The 20,726-nt window shown below is 46.5% G+C and overlaps 1 protein-coding gene across 1 annotated transcript in view; it reads right to left on the bottom strand.

Annotated features, from left to right (window-relative positions):
- Positions 1–20,726, bottom strand: part of LOC137374266 (ATP-binding cassette sub-family G member 1) — a 64,206-nt gene that overhangs the window by 21,446 nt on the left and 22,034 nt on the right. Inside the window, exons 3-10 of the mRNA XM_068040062.1 lie at positions 20,484–20,601; positions 18,979–19,111; positions 17,174–17,224; positions 12,836–12,981; positions 10,688–10,811; positions 4,839–4,953; positions 2,638–2,786; positions 1,608–1,709 (exon numbers count right to left, since the gene is read on the bottom strand). Coding sequence (XP_067896163.1) covers positions 1,608–1,709; positions 2,638–2,786; positions 4,839–4,953; positions 10,688–10,811; positions 12,836–12,981; positions 17,174–17,224; positions 18,979–19,111; positions 20,484–20,601 — 938 coding nt within the window. The remainder of the gene's footprint in view (positions 1–1,607; positions 1,710–2,637; positions 2,787–4,838; positions 4,954–10,687; positions 10,812–12,835; positions 12,982–17,173; positions 17,225–18,978; positions 19,112–20,483; positions 20,602–20,726) is intronic.

Genomic DNA, 20,726 nt, shown 5'->3' with positions numbered 1-20,726 from the left:
GGAATACTCTCCACTTACCTGGATGGGTGCAGCTCCAACAACACTCAAGAAGCTCAACACCATCCAGGACAAAGCAGCCCGCTTGACTGGCACTCCATCCACAAACATTCACTCCCTGCACCACCGATGCACAGTGGCAGCAGTGTATACCATCTACAAGATGCACTGCAGCAACGCACCATGGCTCCTTAGACAGCACCTTACAAACCCGTGACCTCTACCAACTAGAAGGACAAGGTCAGCAAATGCATGGGAACACCACCACCTGCAAGTTCCCCTCCAAGTCACACACCATCCTGACTTGGAACTATATCACCATTCCTTCACTGTCACTGGGTCAAAATCCTGGAACTTCCTTCCTAACAGCACTGTGGGTGTACCTACCCCACATGGACTGCAGCGGTTCAAGAAGGTGACTCACCACCACCTTCTCAAGGGCAATTAGGGATGGGCAATAAATACTGGCCTGGCCAGCGACGCCCACATCCCATGAAAGAATTTTTAAAAAAGAAAACCTTATATTCAAGTTTACTGATGACACTGTTTAGGTGGCAAAGGACGTAATGCAAACAGAAGCAAAAAGTTGCAAAGGGACATTGACAGATTAGTGAGCGAGCAAAACTGTGGCAGATGGAGTTCAATATGGGACACTGTGAGGTCATTCACTTTGGACTTCAGATAAACAAATCGGAGTATTTCTAAGTTGCGAGAAGCTAAAAACTGTGGATGAGCCGAAAGGTTTAAGGGTCCAAGTACAGAAATCTCTAAAAGCGAGTGGACAGATTCAAAAAATTATTACAAAGGCTCATGGAATGTCAATCTTTATCTCAAGAGGAATACAAAGGATTCAATTATGTTATAGCTGTACAGAGCTCCAGCTAGACCATATTTAGAGCAGTGCATTCAGTTCTGTGCACTAAATCTCAGGAAGGATATACTGATCTTGAAGCAGGTTCACCAGAATGATACCAGGGCTAAAAGGGTTAAATTACAAAAACAGATTGTATAGATTAGACTTGTACTGTCCTGAATATAGTAGATTGAGCAGTGATCTAACTGAAGTGTTTGAGATGATCAAAGAAGCTGATTGAGTAGATAGAGAGGAACTATTTCCTCTGGTGGGGGAGTCCAGAACAAGGCGGGGGACACAACCTTAAAATTAGAGCCAGTCCATTCAGGGGTGATGACAGGAAGCACTTCTTCACACAAAGGGTTGTGGAAATCTGGAACTCTCCCCCCCAAAAAGCTGTTGATGGCGGGGGTCAATTGAAAATTTCTAAACTGCGATTGATAGATTTTTGTTCGGCAAGGGTACTAAGGCAGGTAGATAGATGGATTAAGATACAGATCAGCCATGATCTAATTAGATGACAGAACAGGCTCGAGGGACTGAATGGCCTACTCCATTTCCTATGTAAATGAGTGTTGTTATTAACTAGTAACATTATTATTGAGTAACTGAGACTGCTGTTATTATCTAGCATCTCAGAGCACCGCTGTTATTGGGTATCTGAGAGTGTTGCTGTTACTGGGTAACAGAAGGCACAGTTATTATCCAGTAACTTTGAGCACTGTTATCACCCAGTAAGTGAAAGCACTATTATTACCGAGTCTCTCATGATGCTGAGGAAGGTCCTTTTGAAGAGAATGCAGAATTGGGTCAGGCAGCTGGCAGAGAAACTGTGGCAACCTTCTGAGGGAGACGGATCCTGTGGAACAGAAAAAAGAACCTCAGCTATGTTTCACTATTATTCCCTGCCACACGATCCTTGGTTTCAACCCTTCATTAGAAAGGGGACTGTTTATCAAGACACAGGATGACACGGCTCAGAAATGGCATCCCCTTCAGTCCCCACCATCAAACATCCCCAGGTCAGGTACAGAGATCGGTCTTGCGTTATTTACCACCAATACTGTCTGGGTCCAATCAGTCCAACACAGTGAAAATGCCAGTTTCTAAGCAATAAAAATAAATCTCAAGGTCAATGAGTAAAGGAAGTTGATTATAATGTAAATTCTGCCCCCACAATGTGCCTCAGTCCCAACACCAGGGCAGCTCCCTCGACACTATTCGTATTGTTCCTCTCAATTCTCACACCAGGTATCCTCTCTGATTGAGATTGTGACTCACTGAGTTGGAGTGAAGTCGGGAGCATTTTTACAGTGTGGACTCATGCTCACTAGGAACTAAATCACACCTGATCCAATTCTCTCATGCAACACTCATAAGCAGCAATCGACTCGATTTAATAGAATTATTGGTCGTATAATTTTTTTTCCCCTCGTCTCTTTATTCCTCACTTGAGACTGAGGGCTCAATCAGGTCCCTCTGATTAGGGCATCGCAGGTATAGTGAAGTTACACGGAAATTTAATTGCCAAGGGGAGGCAGGGTGTTCTCGGCTGCAAGAAAGCAGGCGACAGTCCTCACTTCCTTCCTCACATCATCACTAAGCAAATACTGATAGAGGCCTAGGCTCAGGGCAAGAAATAATTGAAGGCCAACTGACTGAGGATCTGCCAGGGGAGGAGTGGTGGGGTGGAGGTGTGGTAGGAGACCAGAAGAGTAAAGGATAGAGTTACAATTATAATGAAACCTTTCTAGTAATAAATGCTTCACTATTAGTGATTACATTACCTCAACAGATGGCCTGTGCCAGAGGAAAGGGTTCAGCTCCTTGTCTTCATTTTCAGGTGACTTGCAGTCGGTATCGCACCTCCCATCCTGCACTGCTTTCACCAGTCTGGGGTTCTGCTCCCCATACTCACCAGATGCGATCTCCATCACTATGGAAACAAGCGTCATGCATTAGCACCTGACGCACTCACATCTCACGTGAGAGAATTAATTACGTTTACAGCTGCTGCAGCAGTGGAGAGGCAGCTATGAAGCTTCTAGTGCCAGGAACCTCAATTATTTTTTCTGGAGGTTAAATTCTTCCTGTTAGTAACTTTAGTCAAAAAACCATCACGTGAACTAAGTGGGATTTGTTTTCTAAATCTGGCTAAAGCTGGGTTTGCTGGGCTCTCTCTCGACCTAGGAATCACCTCTGCGACTCCTTCCCGCCACAATCCTTATGAACACCAGAGCCCAATAATTATGGTGAGATGGGAGGGTGTGAGAGAAGGACAAAACCAGCCGAAGAACCCGGCAAGGCCAGGGATGGGGAGCTCTTGCCAGCAGCTGGACAGTTTGACTGGTGGCGAGAAGGGAATACAGAGGAGAGAGGCCGCATCAGGGAATCTTGAGGACTGTCCTCGGTAATCAGGAGTGAGAGAGAGGCTGCGATTGAGAGAAGAGGTTGTGATCAGGAGGGAAACAGAGAGACTGCGATCTGCGATTGGGAGGGGGCGAGAGAGAGGCTGTGATCAGGAGGGAGGGAGAGAGAGAGGCTGTAATCAGGAGGGAAGGAGAGAGGCTGTAATCAGGAGGGAGAGAGAGAGACTGTGATCAGGAGGGAGAGAGAGAGGCTGCGATCAGGAGGGAGAGGGAGAGAGAGGGGCTGCGATCAGGAGGTAGAGGGAGAGGGGCTGTGATCAGGAGGGAGAGAGAGGGGCTGCGATCAGGAGGGAGAGGGAGAGAAAGGGGCTGCGATCAGGAGGGAGAGAGAGGGGCTGCAATAAGGAGCGAGAGAGAGGAGCTGTGATCAGGAGGGAGAGAGAGAGGCTGCGATCAGGTGGTAGAGGGAGGGGGGCTGTGATCAGGAGGGAGAGAGAGGGGCTGTGATCAGGAGGGAGAGAGAGGGGCTGCGATCAGGAGGGAGAGGGAGAGAGAGGGGCTGAGATCAGGAGGGAGAGGGAGAGAGAGGGGCTGCGATCAGGAGGTAGAGGTAGAGCAGCTGTGATCAGGAGGGAGAGAGAGGGGCTGCAATCAGGAGGTAGAGGGAGAGGGGCTGCGATCAGGAGGGAGAGAGAGGGGCTGCGATCAGGAGGGAGAGAGAGGGGCTTCAATCAGGAGGGAGAGAGAGGGGCTGCGATCAGGAGATAGAGGGAGAGGGGCTGCAATCAGGAGGGAGAGAGAGAGGCTGCGATCAGGAGAGAGAAAGAGAGGCTGCAATCAGGAGGGAGAAAGAGAGGGGCTACGAGCGGGAAGAGAGGCTGGGTTGGGGGTCCCTTGAGGATGGTCCTGGGTAATTGGGATGGGGAGAGAGGTCTTGATTGGGAGGGAGAGAGAAAGGCCATGATCAGGACAGAGTTTGTAATTGTAGCTGGTTCGGGAGGGTGAAGGTTGGAGATTTGTGCTTGGGGGGTGTTGGGGGGAGTGTGAAGATTGGAGGTTGAGGCGGGGGGGGTGGTGGTGAAGGTTTAATATTGGGACTGGCAGGCAGAGGACGAACAGCAACACGAGGTGGGACATGGGAAATCTGTGCAGCAACAGATAATTTTAAATTGAGTTCCCACTGCACTGTGGGAGCCTGATTTAAATATGTTAATTCCATTGTGGAGAGGTGGGACACTCTCATTGCGCTGATATCCAACAACATATTGGGGTCACGTTCTGCATATTTACCTGTTTAAGTAGTCCCCCACCTCGGACCCTCTCCTGTCCATCTTGGGTGGATGGAGGGAGGAGAGTCTGATTTAATATCAATGCCTACGAGTCCAGCTATGACTCAGTATCTCTAAGTCGGAAGGTTGTGGTTTAAGTCCCACTTCAGAGATTTGAGCACAAAGTCTAGGCTGACACTTCAGTGCAGTACTGGGGGAGGACCATCTTGGAGGTTCCAATTTTTGGATGTTAAACCACGGTCTCGTCTGCAACCTCAGGTGAGCGTAAAACATCTCACTGCACTATAATGAAGAAAATCATCATATACTGTGTGCAACATCAGTTCATACCAAAGTCAGCAGGATTGTGGTAGGTCGGACAATGCAGGCCAATCTCTTTGAGATATGGGACGAGGCTACAAACATTTCCACGGTAGATGCACTGTCCTTGGCTTAGGACGTAGAGCTGAATAAAAACAAAAGAACAACACATGAATAACAGCATCATCCACCCTGCCAAGTCTCAGTCACTAGGACTGCTCATTATTCAGTTTGGTATAAGATGTACAACCTATTTTGTTCCGCCTCACTCCACATATCTCAAACAGTACACGATCTGTGTTGGTTTTGCAGCTCATGATTATCCTACAATTCTCCATCAGTTGACAGTTCCATTCCAGTAACCCATGAACAGCACATAATCAACAGACCAATGTAATCCTTTCCATGAGGAACATTTGTGAGTGGATACAAGACACTAAACTTTCCAGCCACAATATTCCTCCGTCCATGTCATCTCAACAGAATTCAAAGGGTGCACTCTTTGCACACTCTCAACATGACCTCCGCCTGAACTGTTTGGCTTGTTCAGCCACTTTGCACGTACTGGGCAGCTCTGTCAGTGGCACTTGTTCAGAAGGTGGCAGGAGGGTGCACAGGGTGGGGTCAGGTTGTTTGCACTCTGGTCAGTAGCAGAATAAATTCTGAGTGTAATTCTGGCCTGGCGACTGCTGTCTGCAAAGGCAACCAAATTACCTCAATAGTGGTCTGAGGAAGGTGCTTCCTCTCCCTGTGCAGATCCTCCAATCTGAAGGCACAGTCCAGTAACTTCTACCATCCAATTATTAAGGGTGGTCTTCAGAACAAGATTCCAGCCAGTGATATCCATGCAAAAAGGACCCACAAGGCATCACAATATCATTTACCTAGGGTTTAAATCTTCTTACCTGCTGTGTTTTCCATTTAATGCTGTCTCTAGTTCTCCAGATATTGGTGCAGAATGGCCAATCACAAGAACTGGTCTCATGCTTAATCTAACTCATTCTTTCCTGGTTCCTCAATCCAGTCGAAATCCTTCCCTCTCTCAGCCTTCCTTTACTTTCTATGACCTTCAGGCATTTTAAACCCAATCCTGGGATCCACTCTCTGATTTTCCTGATCTTCTCTCCTCTACTCCTTCTAAACCCGCCGGGTGTCCTGAAACTAGGTCTTCATCTAGCTTTCTCAATTAAGGAGAAGCAATTGCCAAATTGCAGTGACTTGTTATTCCAAAAAGGCATGAGACACTGAGACACAGTGTTGAGATTCAGTAGGTAGGCGTCACCTGTGAAACCAGCATGCATCTCCTTTCGCTGGCATCAACCCTGGCAGTGAATCAGGGAATCAAGCCAGGAACTGCATTTAAAGCATAAGTACTTAGCTCATCAAATTCAGTGTGTGTGGAGGATACAGCAGATGAATGTGTGGCTGAAAACATGGTGCAGGAGGGAGGGCTTTAGTTTCCTGGATCACTGGGTCTGTTTCTGCCGAAGATGGGACCTGTACAAGTTGGATGGGTTGCACCTTGAACCGGAACGGGACCAACATCCTTGCTGGGCGGTTTGCTAGTGCTGTTTGGGGTGAGGGGTTAAATTAATTTGGCAGGGGGATGGGATACAGAGTGGAGGTACAGTAGGGGGTGAAGCACAGCCAAATATAGAAGAGAAATTAAGTCAGTCTGGAAGGCAGAGCAAATATAGACCTGTTAAGGCACAAACGAATAATGCAAGGCTGGATTGCATCTATTTTAACGCAAAGAGTAAGGCAGATAAATTGAGGGCATTGATTAACACATGGGAATATGATATTATTGCTCTCACAGAGACATAGTTGAGGGAAGGGCAGGACTGGCAGCTCAATATTCCAGGATATAGAATCTTCAGGTGTGCCTGGGGGGTGTAAAAGAGGAGGTGGCATTGCACTATTGATCAAGGAGTCAATTACTGCAGTAAGGAGGGATGATATTTTAGAAAGTTCCTCAAATGAGGCCATATGGGTAGAAGTTAAAAACAAAAAGGGGGCGATCACTTGGCTGGGAGTGTACTACAGGCCTCCAAACAGTCAGGGAGAGATAGAGGAGCAGATATGTAGCCAAATCTCAGAGAGGTGTAAAAATAATAGGGTAATAATAGAAAGGGATTTCAACTTCCCCAATATTATCAGGGATAGTCTTTGTGTAAAAAGCTTAAAGGGGGCGGAATTCTTAAAGTGCACACAGGAGAGGTTTTTGAGCCAGCACGTAGAAAGTCCTACAAGAGAAGCAGTGGTACTGGACCTAATCATAGGGAATGAAGCCAGACAAGTGATAGAAGTGTCAATGGGGGAACATTTCAGGGATAGTGACCACAACTCTGTAAGATTTAAGGTAGTTATGGAAATCAGAAATCAAAGTACAGAATTGAGGGAAGGCTGATTTCAATATGATAAAACAGGATCTGGCCAAAGTGGACTGGGAGTGGACTGATGTAGGAAAGTCTACATCAGACCAGTGGGAGTCATTCAAAAAGGAAGTAGTGAGAGTTCAGGGCCAACATGTACCCGTAAAGGTGAAGGGTAGGACCAATAAGTCCAGGGAACCCTGGATGTCAAGGGATATAGAGGATTGGCTAAGGAAAAAAAGAGGCTTATGGCAGATTCCGAGGGCTGAAAACAGCAGAGTACCTAGAGGAGTATAGAAAGTGTAGGTGGGTACTTAAAAAAGTAATTAGGAGAGTGAAGAGGGGGCATGAAAAAACACTGGAGGGCAAGTTAAAGGAAAATTCCAAGGTGTTTTATAAGTATATTAAGGGCACGAGAATAACCAGGGAAAGAGTAGGACCCATTAGGGAGCAAAGTGGCAATCTCTGTGTGGAGCTGGAGGACGTAGATGAGGTTTTAAATGATTATTTTTCATCAATGTTCACTATGGAGAAGGACAATGTAGGTGTAGAGATAAGGGAGGGGGATTGTGATATACTAGAACATATTAGTATTGAAAGGGTGGAAGTATTAGCTGTTTTAGCAGGCTTAAAAGTGGATAAATCCCCAGGCCCAGATGAGATATATCCCAATCTGTTATGTGAGGCAAGGGACAAGATTGCAGGGCCTCTGACACAAATTTTCAAATCCTCTCTGGCCACAGGAGAGGTGCCAGAGGACTGGAGGATAGCGAATGTGGTACCATTAATAAAGAAGAGTAGTAGGGATAAAACAGGTTATTACATCTAACATCAGTGGTCAGGAAACTATTGGAAAAAATTCTGAGGGACAGGATTAATCTCCACTTGGAGAGGCAGGGACTAATCAAGGATAGTCAGCATGGCTTTGTCAGGGGGAGATCATGTCCAACAAACTTGATTAAATTTTTTGAGGAGACCGGGTGTTTAGATGAGGGTAATGCAGTTGATGTAGTCTACAGGGACTTCAGTAAGGCTTTTGATAAGGTCCCACATGGGACATCAGTTAAGAAGGTAAGAGCCCATGGGATCCAGGGCAATTTGGCAAATTGGATCCAAAATTAGCTTAGTGGTAGGAGGCAGAAGGTGATGGTCGAGGGTTGTTTTTGCGATTGGAAGCCTGTGACCAGTGGTGTACCACAGGGATCAGTGCTGGGACCCTTGCTGTTTGTAGTGTATATTAATGATTTAGACATGAATATAGGAGGTATGATCAGTAAGTTCGCAGATGACATGAAAATTGATGGTGTTGTAAATAGTGAGGAGGAAAGCCTTAGATTACAGGACGATATAGACAGGCTTGTAAGATGGACAGAGCAGTGGCAAATGGAATTTAATCCTGAACAGTGTGAGGTGATACATTTCGGGAGGACTAACGTGGCAAGGGAATACACAAAGGATAGTAGGACCCTAGGAAATACAGAGTGTCAGAGGGACCTTGGTGTACTTGTCCATGGATCACTGAAGGCAACAGCACAGATAGATAAAGTGATCAGGAAGGCATATGGGATACTTGCCTTTATTAGCCGAGGCACAGAATATAAGAGCAGGGAGTTTATGATGGAGCTGTATAAAACGCTACTTAGGCCACAGCTGGAGCACTGTGTACAGTTCTGGTTGCCACACTATAGGAAAGATGTGATTACACTGGAGAGGGTGCAGAGGAGATTCACCAGGATGTTGCCTGGGCTGGAGCATTTCAGCTGTGAAGAGAGACTGGATAGGTGAGGGTAGTTTTCCTTAGAATGAGAAGGCTGAGGGGGGACCTGATTGAGGTATACAAAATTATGAAGGGTATAGATAGGATAGATAGGAAGAAACTTTTTCCCTTAGCGGAGGTGTCAATAACCAGGGGGCATAGATTTAAGGTGGCAGGAGGTTTAGAGGGAAACCACCCAGAGGGTGGTTGGAATCTGGAACACACTGCCTGAAGGGGTGGTAGAGGCAGGAACCCTCACAACATTTAAGAAGTATTTAGATGAGCACTTGAAACGCCACAGCATATAAGGCTACGGGCCAAGTGCTGGAAAATGGGATTAGAATAGATCGGTGCTTGCTGGCCGGCATGGACACGATGGGCCGAAGAGCCTGGTTCTGTGCTGTATAACTCTATGAGTCCTTGCTCTCCTGTAAGTAAAGATGATGAGTCAGTAAGCAGCATCTGCAGAGGCAGAGGTTTTGTTTTGGGAGTGTGATAACTCAAAAGCTTGTATAAGGTGACACCTGTCCCTCACTTGCCCCTGGAAAGGACCCCAGTTCTCGTGCAGGTTTGCTCAACTTTGGCAGACAAGGCGACAGTAATGTACATGGTCATCCCCATTCTTTTAAAGGGTGATGCCACCTTCGTAAGATGCAGATACACGTGTCACAAGCAAGATTATCACTGGCATAATAATAATAGCATCTGCAGATACAGTTAATCCTAGGATGGGTGTAGCAAGGCAGTGACGTGGACTCCATATTGCAGACTGTGGCAGGTCCGTGATTTTCAGCTGACGTGAGCACATGTCAGGTGATTTCTGACTGACGGGGAGACAAAACCATGTTCCTAGACAAGCAAGATCACAATTCTGGGTACTGCCTGTGCGGAGTTTGCAAGTTCTCCCTGTGTCTGCGTGGGTTTTCGCCGGGTGCTCCGGTTTCCTCCCACAGCCAAAGACTTGCAGGTTGATAGGTAAATTGGCCATTATAAATTGCCCCTAGTGTAGATAGGTGGTAGGGGAATATAGGAAAGTTGGGGATGTGGTAGCAATATGGGATTAGTGTAGGATTAGTATAAATGGGTGGTTGATGGTCAGCACAGACTCGGTGGGCCGAAGGGCCTGTTTCAGTGCTGTAGCTCTGAATAAATAAAAAACAAGCTGGGATTGTTCTCCTTTGAGCAGTTAAAGTTAAGAGGAGATTTAAATCCAAGTGTTCAAATTTATGAAGACTTTTGATAGGGTAGAGTGGTAACCAGATCAAGAAGATTTAAGATGATTGGCAAAAAACACAAGCAGGGAGATGAAGAGGAATATCTTTATGCAGCAAGTAGTTATGATCCGAACGCACTTCCTGAAGGCATAGTTGAAGCAAATTCATTAGGAATTGGCCAGGATTCCCATTCCTCCAGTGACTCCTGCTGAAAGCATAAGCTTGGGTACACTGTTAGGGAAGAACGGGCCTACACAGTCAAATAGCCTGTTCCCACACAAGGACAAGGCTCACACAGGAAAAATGGCCATATTACCAAATACTTACCACAGCACAATTCAGCACCTTCATGGCACAAGTTGAGAAAATTGGAGGAGCAGAGAAAATTCAAATCACTTCTCAAGTGTTTTAATGTAAATTGGATGAGTGCCATTCCCAATAGAAGTTAGCAAGTGACAATGAGTCACATAAAATGCTCGGATAAAACCACTGTAACTCCTCTGTCAAATAAAGGAGGGAAAGTACATTTCTTACCTTGTCAAACAGCTCGAAAAGTTTGGCACTGGGCTGGTGTATGGTGCAGATGACAGTTCTCCCACCCTGAGCCAAGGATTTCATCTGAGAAACTACCTGGAAACAGGATGAACTGTCCAGGCCACTGCAAGCAAAGGAATGGATGATGAAATTATTCAAGCGACAGGGTAAACATTGGACTATCTCTTTGAAAGAACTGTGTGCAGTGCCCCACAATGGAACATCCCAGGTAGGAACCCACTATCCACCATTCTGGGTCACCACGGGCAGAAGTTTTCCAGCACCACGATGTTGGGCTTGGAGGTGTTGGGGGGGGGGGGGGGGTGGGGGTGGCGGGGGCAGTGGGACAATGGAAATTAGGGGGGAGCACTGTTGGAACAGCTCCCCGACGCATTCCCACCATCAGCTAGGTTTCCCGGGATGGGTAGGAATTCTGATCAGCTGCTCGCACCACAGAGACAGGCAGACAATTTACATAATTAAAGTCCCAATTGGAGGCCATTTTTCCAGTGGCAATGTGGTTTAATAGAGGTGGCTTCACTACAGCAGTCCAGTGGGCCATTGGCGCCAAAGGCTCCATCCCCCAAAGAGAGGCCACCGTGGCCCTAATGATCCAAGCAGAGGGGCTTTCCTCCGATCTGAGGGGCCTACTGCCCTCTCCCCTCTGATAATTGTTTATTTTCACACTTCCAAGGGCGCCCTCACGTTGAGGTGCCCTTTTTTCCTTTCTTCTTTTTCTTTGAAGATGGCCTTTATACCCCAGGCGTCTTTTATGTATGTTATGTCGAGGGGGCCTTTATTCCTCAGGCTCCCTTTATATACATTTTTAAAATACCTTTATTAAAATCAAATAAATAAACCAAAGACTCAAATTAAAATGCCATTCTTGGCGTCAATGATGCAGTCCAGCCCCTGCGGTGCCCACCGGTGGCGGAAGGCCTCAAGTGTGCCGACGGATACCGCATGTTCCTTCTGCAGGGACACCCTGGCGCAAACGTAACCTCGGAAGAAGGGCAGGCAATCAGGGAACACAGACCCCCCCTGACAGCCCACAGCCTGGACCTGTGAATTGCCACCTTGGCCAGGCCCAGGAGCAGACCGACGAGGAGATCCTCCTCCCGTCCCACGCCTCTCCGCACCACATGCCCAAAGATCAGGAGCGTGGGGCTGAAGTGAAACCAAAACCTGAGGATCAGCCCCTTCAAATACTCAAAGAGGAGCTGAAACCTCGCACACTCCATATATACATGGAACACAGCCTTGTCCAGGCCGCAGAAATTACAGGCGGCCTGGGAGTCCGTGCACCTGCTTAAAAGCCTACTGCACGGGACTGCCCTGCGCAGCACCCTCCACTCCAGGTCCCCGATGTAAAGGGGGAGGACTCCACCTCTCCCGGTGGGGTTTCCAAGGCTCCAGAGCTGCCGTTCCTCTGGTTGGGCTGGCAGCATCGAGAGTCTGCCCGTCATCCTTAATAGAACAGCGAGCACGGAGCTGGCTAATTAGGAGGCCACCACCAGGAAGACTGCGCCAGAGGGCACGCTTCTAGCAAGTGCGGGCTCCCGACCCCTTGTGGTCCTGACATCGGGGTCCTGAAGCCCATGGTAAAATCCTGCCCTACCTGTCATATCAGGAATATCTCGAACAAGTTTTCTTTAAGTATGCCTATAAGGAGTCTCATCTTTACATTAATAACTCCAAGTATTTCATTAGTTACTCATTTTGCTACATTTAGCCCTTTTCTTTGTAAATGAAATGTTAGCACCTTATTACATCTCTCAGTGGTCCCAAAGCACTTTGCATCCAAGTGAATTGTTTTATTGCTAATCACAGCAGCCATTTTACATATCTGGAAGTCCCACAGACAGCAATGAAATGAATGATCAGTTAACCAAATTATTTTCATAACGTTGACCACTGTGAAGAATACTGGGCACTGGTAGATGTGCCATTCAGCTCAAAGCGCTTCTCCACATCAGCGTCTACCAATTTCTTTCATGGTTGTATTTGGACCATAGCTTGGATTTTCAGAATCGGTGTTAACGTAATGACTGCAAATTAACACCGGTCCAAAAATGCCGGTTTACACACTTGTTAAACTGTTCGAGTGCTCCAGGCCCTTGTTTTAAAATTTGAAAATCGCAAAGGTACCTGGTAGGCTCATCAAAAAACATGACAGGAGGGTTGTTCACCAGCTCGAGGGCAATGGCAAGACGCTTCCGCTGGCCTCCAGAGAGGCTGCCAGTCCGAGTGTTAGCACATTCCAGCAGACCAAGGGCTGTTAGAATCTCTTTCACCTGTCAAGAACAGATATGATATCACAAGAGGTCAGATCACGAGGTCAGCTGTTCGCATCTTCAATGCCAATTTTGAAAACAAGATCATAAGCTAAGGACAGAGGAGGAAGGCCAGTTTTAACTAGGCTAGATGGTGCATGAAGGGAGAACTTCATGACAAAGTGAGGCATCGAAAAAAAAATCTTGGTAAACATTTTTGAGCAATCTGTCAAGTAGGATAGTGGAACCACTACATAGAATTACAGCACATAAGGAGGCCATTTGGCCCAGCTATTCCATACTGGTGTTTATGCTCCACATGAGCCTCCTTCCACCCCCTCTTCATCTAACCCATCAGCATATCCTTCTATTCCTTTCTCTCTCATACATTTATCTCACTTCCACTTAAATGCAACTATGCTATTTGCTTCAAGTACGAATGTGATATTAAGTTCCACTCTCTGGATAAAGAAATTTCTCCTGAGTTTCCCATTCGTTATCTTATGTTGATTGCCTCTATTTTTAGAGTTTGTTACAACTAGAAAGATCTTCTCTATGTCTACCCCATCAACCCTTTTCAGAATCTTAAAGCCCTCTATGAGGTCACCTTCTCTTTTCTAGAGAAGACAGCCCAGCCTGTTTTTTAAAATTCATTCAGGGGATGTGGGAGTCGCTGGCCAGGCCAGCATTTATTGCCCATCCCCAATTGCCCTTGAGGAGGTGGTGGTGAGCTGCCTTCTTGAACCGCTGCAATCCATTTGGGATAGGTACACCCACAGTGCTGTTAGGAAGGGAGTTCCAGGATTTTGATCCAGCGACAGTGAAGGAACGGCGATATAGTTCCAAGTCAGGATGGTGTGTGACTTGGAGGGGAACTTTCAGGTGGTGGTGTTCCCATGTATTTGCTGCCCTTGTCCTTCTAGTTGGTAGAGGTCACGGGTTTGGAAGGTGCTGTCTAAGGAGCCTTGGTGCATTGCCGCAGTGCATCTTGTAGATGGTACACACTGCTGCCACTGTGCGTCGGTGGTGGAGGGAGTGAATGTTTGCAGATGGGGTGCCAATCAAGCGGGCTGCTTTGTCCTGGATGGTGTTGAGATTCTTGAGTGTTGTTGGAGCTGGACCCATCCAGGCAAGTGGAGAGTATTCCATCACACTCCTGATTTGTGCCTTGTAGATAGTGGACAGGCTTTGGGGAGTCAGGAGGTGAGTTACTCGCCTCAGGATTCCTAGCCTCTGACCTGCTCTTGTAGCCACGGTATTTATATGGCTACTCCAGTTCAGTTTCTGGTCAATGGTAGCCCCTAGGATGTTGATAGTGGGGGATTCAGCGATGGTAATGCCGTTGAATGTCAAGGGGAGATGGTTAGATTCTCTCTTGTTGGAGATGGTCATTGCCTGGCACTTGTGTGGCGCAAATGTTACTTGCCACTTATCAGCCCAAGCCTAGATATTGTCCAGGTCTTGCTGCATTTCTACACGGACTGCTTCAGTATCTGAGGAGTCACGAACGGTGTTGAACATTGTGCAATCATCAGCGAACATCCCCACTTCTGACTTTATGATTGAAGGAAGGTCATTGATGAAGCAGCTGAAGATGGTTGGGCCTAGGACACTACCCTGAGGAACTCCTACAGTGATGTCCTGGAGTTGGGATGATTAACCTCCAACAACCACAACCATCTCCCTTTGTGCTAGGTAGGACTCCAGCCAGCGTAGGGTTTTCCCCATGATTCCCATTGACCTCAGTTTTTCGAGGGCTCCTTGATGCCATACTCGGTCAAATGCTGCATTGATGTCAAAGGCAGTCACTCTCACCTCACCTCCTGAGTTCAGCTCTTTTGTCCATGTTTGAACCAAGGCTGTAATGAGGTTAGGAGCTGAGTGGCCCTGGCGGAACCCAAACTGAGCGTCACTAAGCAGGTTATTGCTAAGCAAGTGCCGCTTGATGGCAATGTTGATGAGACCTTCCATCAATTTACTGATGATTGAGAGTAGGCTGATGGGGCGGTAATTGGCCGGGTTGGACATGTCCTGCTTTTTGTGTACAGGACATACCTGGGCAATTTTCCACATTGCAGGGTAGATGCCAGTGTTGTAGCTGTACTGGAACAGCTTTGCTAGGGGCACGGCAAGTTCTGGAGCACAGGTCTTCAGCACTATTGCCGGAATATTGTCAGGGCCCATAGCTTTTGCAGTATCCAGTGCCTTCAGTCGTTTCTTGATATCATGCGGAGTGAATCGAATTGGCTGAAGTCTGGCATCTGTGATGCTGGGGACTTCAGGAGGAGGCTGAGATGGATCATCAACTCGGCACTTCTGGCTGAAGATTGTTGCAAATGCTTCAGCCTTATCTTTCGCACTGATGTGCTGCGCGCCCCCATCATCGAGGATGGGGATATTTGTGGAGCCACCTCCTCCAGTTGTTTAATTGTCCACCACCATTTACGGCTGGATGCGGCAGGACTGCAGAGCTTAGATCTGATTCGTTTATTATGGTATCACTTAGCTCTGTCTATCGCATGCTGCTTACGCAGTTTGGCATGCAGGTAGTCCTGGGTTGTAGCTTCACCAGGTTGACACCTCATTTTGAGGTATGCCTGGTGCTGCTCCTGGCATGCCCTCCTGCACTCTTCATTGAACCAGGGTTGGTCTCCTGGCTTGATGGTAATGGTAGAGTGGGGGATATGTCGGGCCATGAGGTTACAGATTGTGGTTGAGTACAATTCTGCTGCTGCTGATGGCCCACAGCGCCTCATGGATGCCCAGTTTTGCATTGCTAGATCGGTTCGAAATCTATCCCATTTAGCCTGGTGATAGTGCCACACAACACGATGGAGGGTATCCTCAATGTGAAGGCGGGATTTTGTCTCCACAAGGACTGTGCGGTGGTCACTCCTACCGATACTGTCATGGACAGAAGCATCTGCGGCAGGCAGATTGGTGAGAACAAGGTCAAGTATGTTTATCCCTCGTGTTGGTTCCGCCACCACCTGCCACAGACCCAGTCTAGCAGCTATGTCCTTTAGGACTCTGCCAGCTCAATCAGTAGTGGTGCTACCCAACCACTCTTGGTGATGGACATTGAAGTCCTCCACCCAGAGTACATTTTGTGCCCTTGCCACCTTCAGTGCTTCCTCCAAGTGGTGTTCAACATGGAGGAGTACTGAGTCATCAGCTGAGGGAGGGCGGTAGGTGGAAATCAGTAGGAGGTTACCTTGTCCATGTTTGACCTGATGCCATAAGACTTCATGGGGTCCGGAGTCGATGTTGAGGACTCCCTGGGCAACTCCCTCCCTACTGTATACCACTGTGCCACCACCTCTGGTGGGTCTGACCTGCTGGTGGGACAGGACATACCCGGGGATGGTGATGGCAGCGTCTGGGACATTGTCTGTAAGGTATGATTCTGTGAGTATGACTATGTCAGGCTGTTGCTTGACTAGTCTGTGGGACAGCTCTCCCAACTTTGGCACAAGCCCCAGATGTTAGTAAGGAGGACTTTGCAGGGTCGACAGGGCTGGGTTTGCTGTTGTCTTCCGGTGCCTAGGTCGATGCAGGGTGATCCGTCCAGTTTCATTCCTTTTTTTTTGACTTCGTAGCGGTTAGGTACAACTGAGTGGCTTGCTAGGCCATTTCAGAGGGCATGTAAGAGTTAACCACATTGCTGTGGGTCTGGAGTCACATGTAGGCCAGACCAGGTAAGGACAGCAGATTTCCTTCCCTAAAGGACATTAGTGAACCAGATGGATTTTTACAACAATCGACAATGGTTTCATGGCCATCATTAGACTAGCTTTTAATTCCAGATTTTTATTAATTAAATTCAAATTCCACCTTCTGCTGTTGTGGGATTCGAACCCATGTCCCCAGAGAAATACCCTAGTATTTCTAGTTACATGGGTTACTAGTCCAGTGATAATACCACTACGCCACCGCCTACCCGTACCTGTTTAATATTTCCTGCTAGGTCAACAAGTATGTTCAGAATGTGGCAGAATGCTAGCCTGACTGACATGGAGTACTGCAGGGGTAAGCTATGATGGGCCAAATGTCGTTTCCTTTATCTTTGACCCTTTTCTTCTGTTCTTTCACCTTCGCAGTAAATCTGCTGCTTTGTTGGCAGGTTTACAATGTGTCCTGTACAAGGTCATCAAAATAACAAAGAAATGAAAGCACTCAGAGAACCTGCTTCAAAATCTCTGACAGGACTCACCATTTCTTTTCGACCTTCGTCTTTCTCCTGGAGCTTCAGGTTAGCTGAGACCTGAAAGACGATAAACACAAAATTGCAGTAAGACGAAGACAACACACATTGTTCTGAGATCAGCATCTGTAGGGAGCAGTACCGAGCCAGCAGACTGAAGCTTTACTGTAGAGGGTGCAAGCTCAAGCCAGTATGAGACAGCGCCCTGACGGTACGTCACACAGCTTATCATTAGAGTGCTCAAATGCACCAATCCACACCAGATACCTTTCCATTTCAATGCAAAAGTGGCAGTATAACTGCAATCTTAGAAACAATATGTTGTAAAGCAAAAAATAAAAGGAATGAGGGTCAACAATTATTTCGAGCCTTCAATGTAAAAAAAAAAGTCCCATGGCTGCCTCGGGAAAAAAACAATATTGCAGCAGGGACCTGAAACAGGATTAGATGCTTATTTGCATATGCAAATGGCCTAATATCTGCTTCAGGCATGGGTAAAGGACGCCTCTTGTTTGTCCTTTTCTGATATGTCCAGCACACTTGGGGTCCTAAGAGTGCACGCTCCTCCTGCCTGCCATTTTAGGGCCTTAGGAGGCGGCCCAATTTTAGCCCCAGAGAAACCATATCCTCACGTGGGGAAATCCATGCAGGCAAATTCTTAAAATTAGAGCTGGGCCATTCAGAATTGAAATCAGGAAGCACTTTTTTGACATAAAGGTTATTGTAAATTTAGAACTCGCTCCCCCAAAAGTCTGTGGTTTCTGGGAGACAACTGAAATTTTCAAGACTGATATGGATAAATTGTTATTCTGTAAAGGTATCAAGGGATACAAAACACAAGGCATTTTGCAGGTACGTTATCAGACAAAATTTGACACTGAGTCACATGATATATAAGATATACATGCGTTAAATGCTGGTCTTGCGAGTGACGCTCACATCCCATGAACGAGTGAAAAGAAATTAAAACAGGTGACCTAAAACTTGGTCAAAGAGGTGGATTTTAAGAAGAGAGAGAGATAGAGAGACAAAGAGGTTGAGTGGCGGAATTCCTGAGCTTAGGCCCTAGGCATGGCCGCCAGTGGTGGAGCGATTAATATTGGGGATGTGCAAAAGGCCAGAATTGGAGGAGCATAGAAATATCAGAGGGTTGTAGGGCTGGAGGAAGTTAGAGTTAGGGAGGGGTGACCCCATGAAGGGATTTGAAAACAGGTCCCATCAGGATTGAGGGGATGAATGGCCTACTCTGCTTCCTATGTGCAGGTTTCAGTCTTGGTAGCTCCTGCACCTTTGGTCTCAAATAAAACAAAAAAAAAATTCAACAGACTCTGTGAAAGCATTGAATAATTACAATTCCATAGTCGGTGGGAAGCAAAGGAGTAAAGCTTAGGGGAGTGCGGAGACGCAAAAGAACTGGAGGGATCGCTATAATGGGTAGAGCTGGCTCAGCTGTGGTAGTTTTACTCGTTCTGACTTTCCTCTGCTTCTATATGGGACCTGTTTTCCATTAGTAGCCAGGCCTTCAGCTCGCTAGGCCTTAAGCTGTGGAATTTCCTCATTAAACCTCTTCGCCTCTGTATCTACCTCTTCCTTTTAGATCCTCTTTAAAACCTACATCTTTGACCAAGGGATGTGTGTGTCGCTGGCAAGGCCAGAATTTATCTCATGCATATCTCACTTATCATGTGACTCAGTGCCAAATTTTGTCTGATAGCACCTTGGGATGTGTTATTGCATTAAAGGCAATGTATAAATGCAACGTGGTGTCATTTCTGTTGTTGCTGTTGTACAGAGCCACCGCATCATAAACCTACCATCATTGCCTCCTGAACAGTGAGGTGAGGCAGCAGCATGTCATCCTGCATGATGTAACATGACACTTTCCGGAAGGACCGAAGATCCCGAGGGTGTCCATTAATCAAGAGCTGGCCTTTCATTCCGGTTTCCCTAAATTAATCACAAAAACAAGGTAGATCAGTAAAGAATAGCCACTGAGGAATTATAATTTTCAATAAATATCTTTTCTCACAGGATTTCTAATCTCATCAAAACAAGGAAAGTCAATGCTGGAAACAAAATGCTCTTCCACATCTGCATCCCAGGTCAGGAACAGCAGTGATTAAATGCAGAATAATGCTCCCTCTACTTTCTTCCCACGAAGTGCCTGAATTCTTAACTTCAGAAGAGAACTCCGCCTCACCCTGCTGAATGCTAGGGTTGTCAACCCTCCAGGATTGTCCCGGATTAATCTCCTAGATACTGCTGCAAGCAAAACCCAGGAGAAAAATCAGAGGGGCATTAAAAAAAAAAAATTCTTTGAACTTTTGTTCATTAGTTCTGAAAAGGAGATGGGGAAAATGGCTGACTGACAGCCAAGTACCAACCAAAGACTCTGTTCACTTTTCGATTGGTCATGGCCGTGAGGACTGATGTGTTGGGTGATGTACCAATGGAGTGAGCACGGGGCAGGGTGACTGAAGAAGGGAGGTCATATGTTGAAACGTCTTGGAATATATTGAACCAGAGTTGGCAACTCAACCCACTACACCAATGTAACATCTCCACCTCCTACTCCAGCCATCACTGTGGCCTCTCTGAGATTGGTAAGCAGTGGCAATTTGATGCCTATACCCATTCGGAGCTGGATGGATGTCGTCTAACCCCATTTCAGCAGAGACAGGAGACCTTCATCCCAGAGATGAAAGGCCAGTGGAATAGCTCAACGCATCAGCCAACCCCACAACATTAACACAACTACTAACCAATATTACAGATGCACCTACTGTAAAATGTAGTAAGTCACACCTCCCGAAGTGTTTTATTTATCCACTTATAAATATAGGGATATTTTATGTCGGCCAAATTGGAAAGCAAATTGAACTAGAATTGTCTATTGTAAACAAAATTCATGCATGAGAGTTTCTGGATCCACATACTTTTCACAGCAATAGTATTTTTAATGCATTTTAATACAAGCCGTGTTCTGTCCAATAATGTGGTGTCATCACTAGCACCCCTGGACAACCCCACGCCTTTGTTCATTTTCTTCCTCTTTTGAAAGCACTGCTTCCTTTTGCTGTGCAGCCATCACAAATGCTGACAGTCCTTGGGGCTCCTCAGCTAAGTGGTTATTCCTGATGTGTGAGCCCAGAGAGTGAGAGGGTTGGCAGGTGCACATTCCAGCAGGATTACTGGATAGTCATCAGGATATACAGGTTTTCAGTGCACTGCATATTTTAAGGAAAATACGGTAGTTTAATGTTGAGATAGTTGCCGGGCTTCTCATCAATACATTTTGGCTGGCCTAGCTTCTTCTTACCTGTACCCTGCCAGAATATTCATGAGCGTTGACTTTCCAGCTCCCGAGGGACCCAGGATAGCTATGAGCTCTCCACTGCTAAACTTGCCCGAGATGCCTTTCAATAAAGTCTTGTAACCTATTGAGAAAAAATATATGGAACAGTAATGTTAATATACTTAAATACTTTTTAAAAAATTGGTTAATTCTTTCCTTATCAAGATGATCGATGTTAATATTGGCGAATGGAACACTTTTCTATGT

The sequence above is a fragment of the Heterodontus francisci genome, chromosome 10 (assembly GCF_036365525.1).
Source record: "Heterodontus francisci isolate sHetFra1 chromosome 10, sHetFra1.hap1, whole genome shotgun sequence".
Classification (NCBI taxonomy): domain Eukaryota; kingdom Metazoa; phylum Chordata; class Chondrichthyes; order Heterodontiformes; family Heterodontidae; genus Heterodontus; species Heterodontus francisci.
The sequence above is the reverse complement of the archived record's forward strand: the minus strand, read 5'-3'. Positions and strand labels throughout refer to the sequence as shown.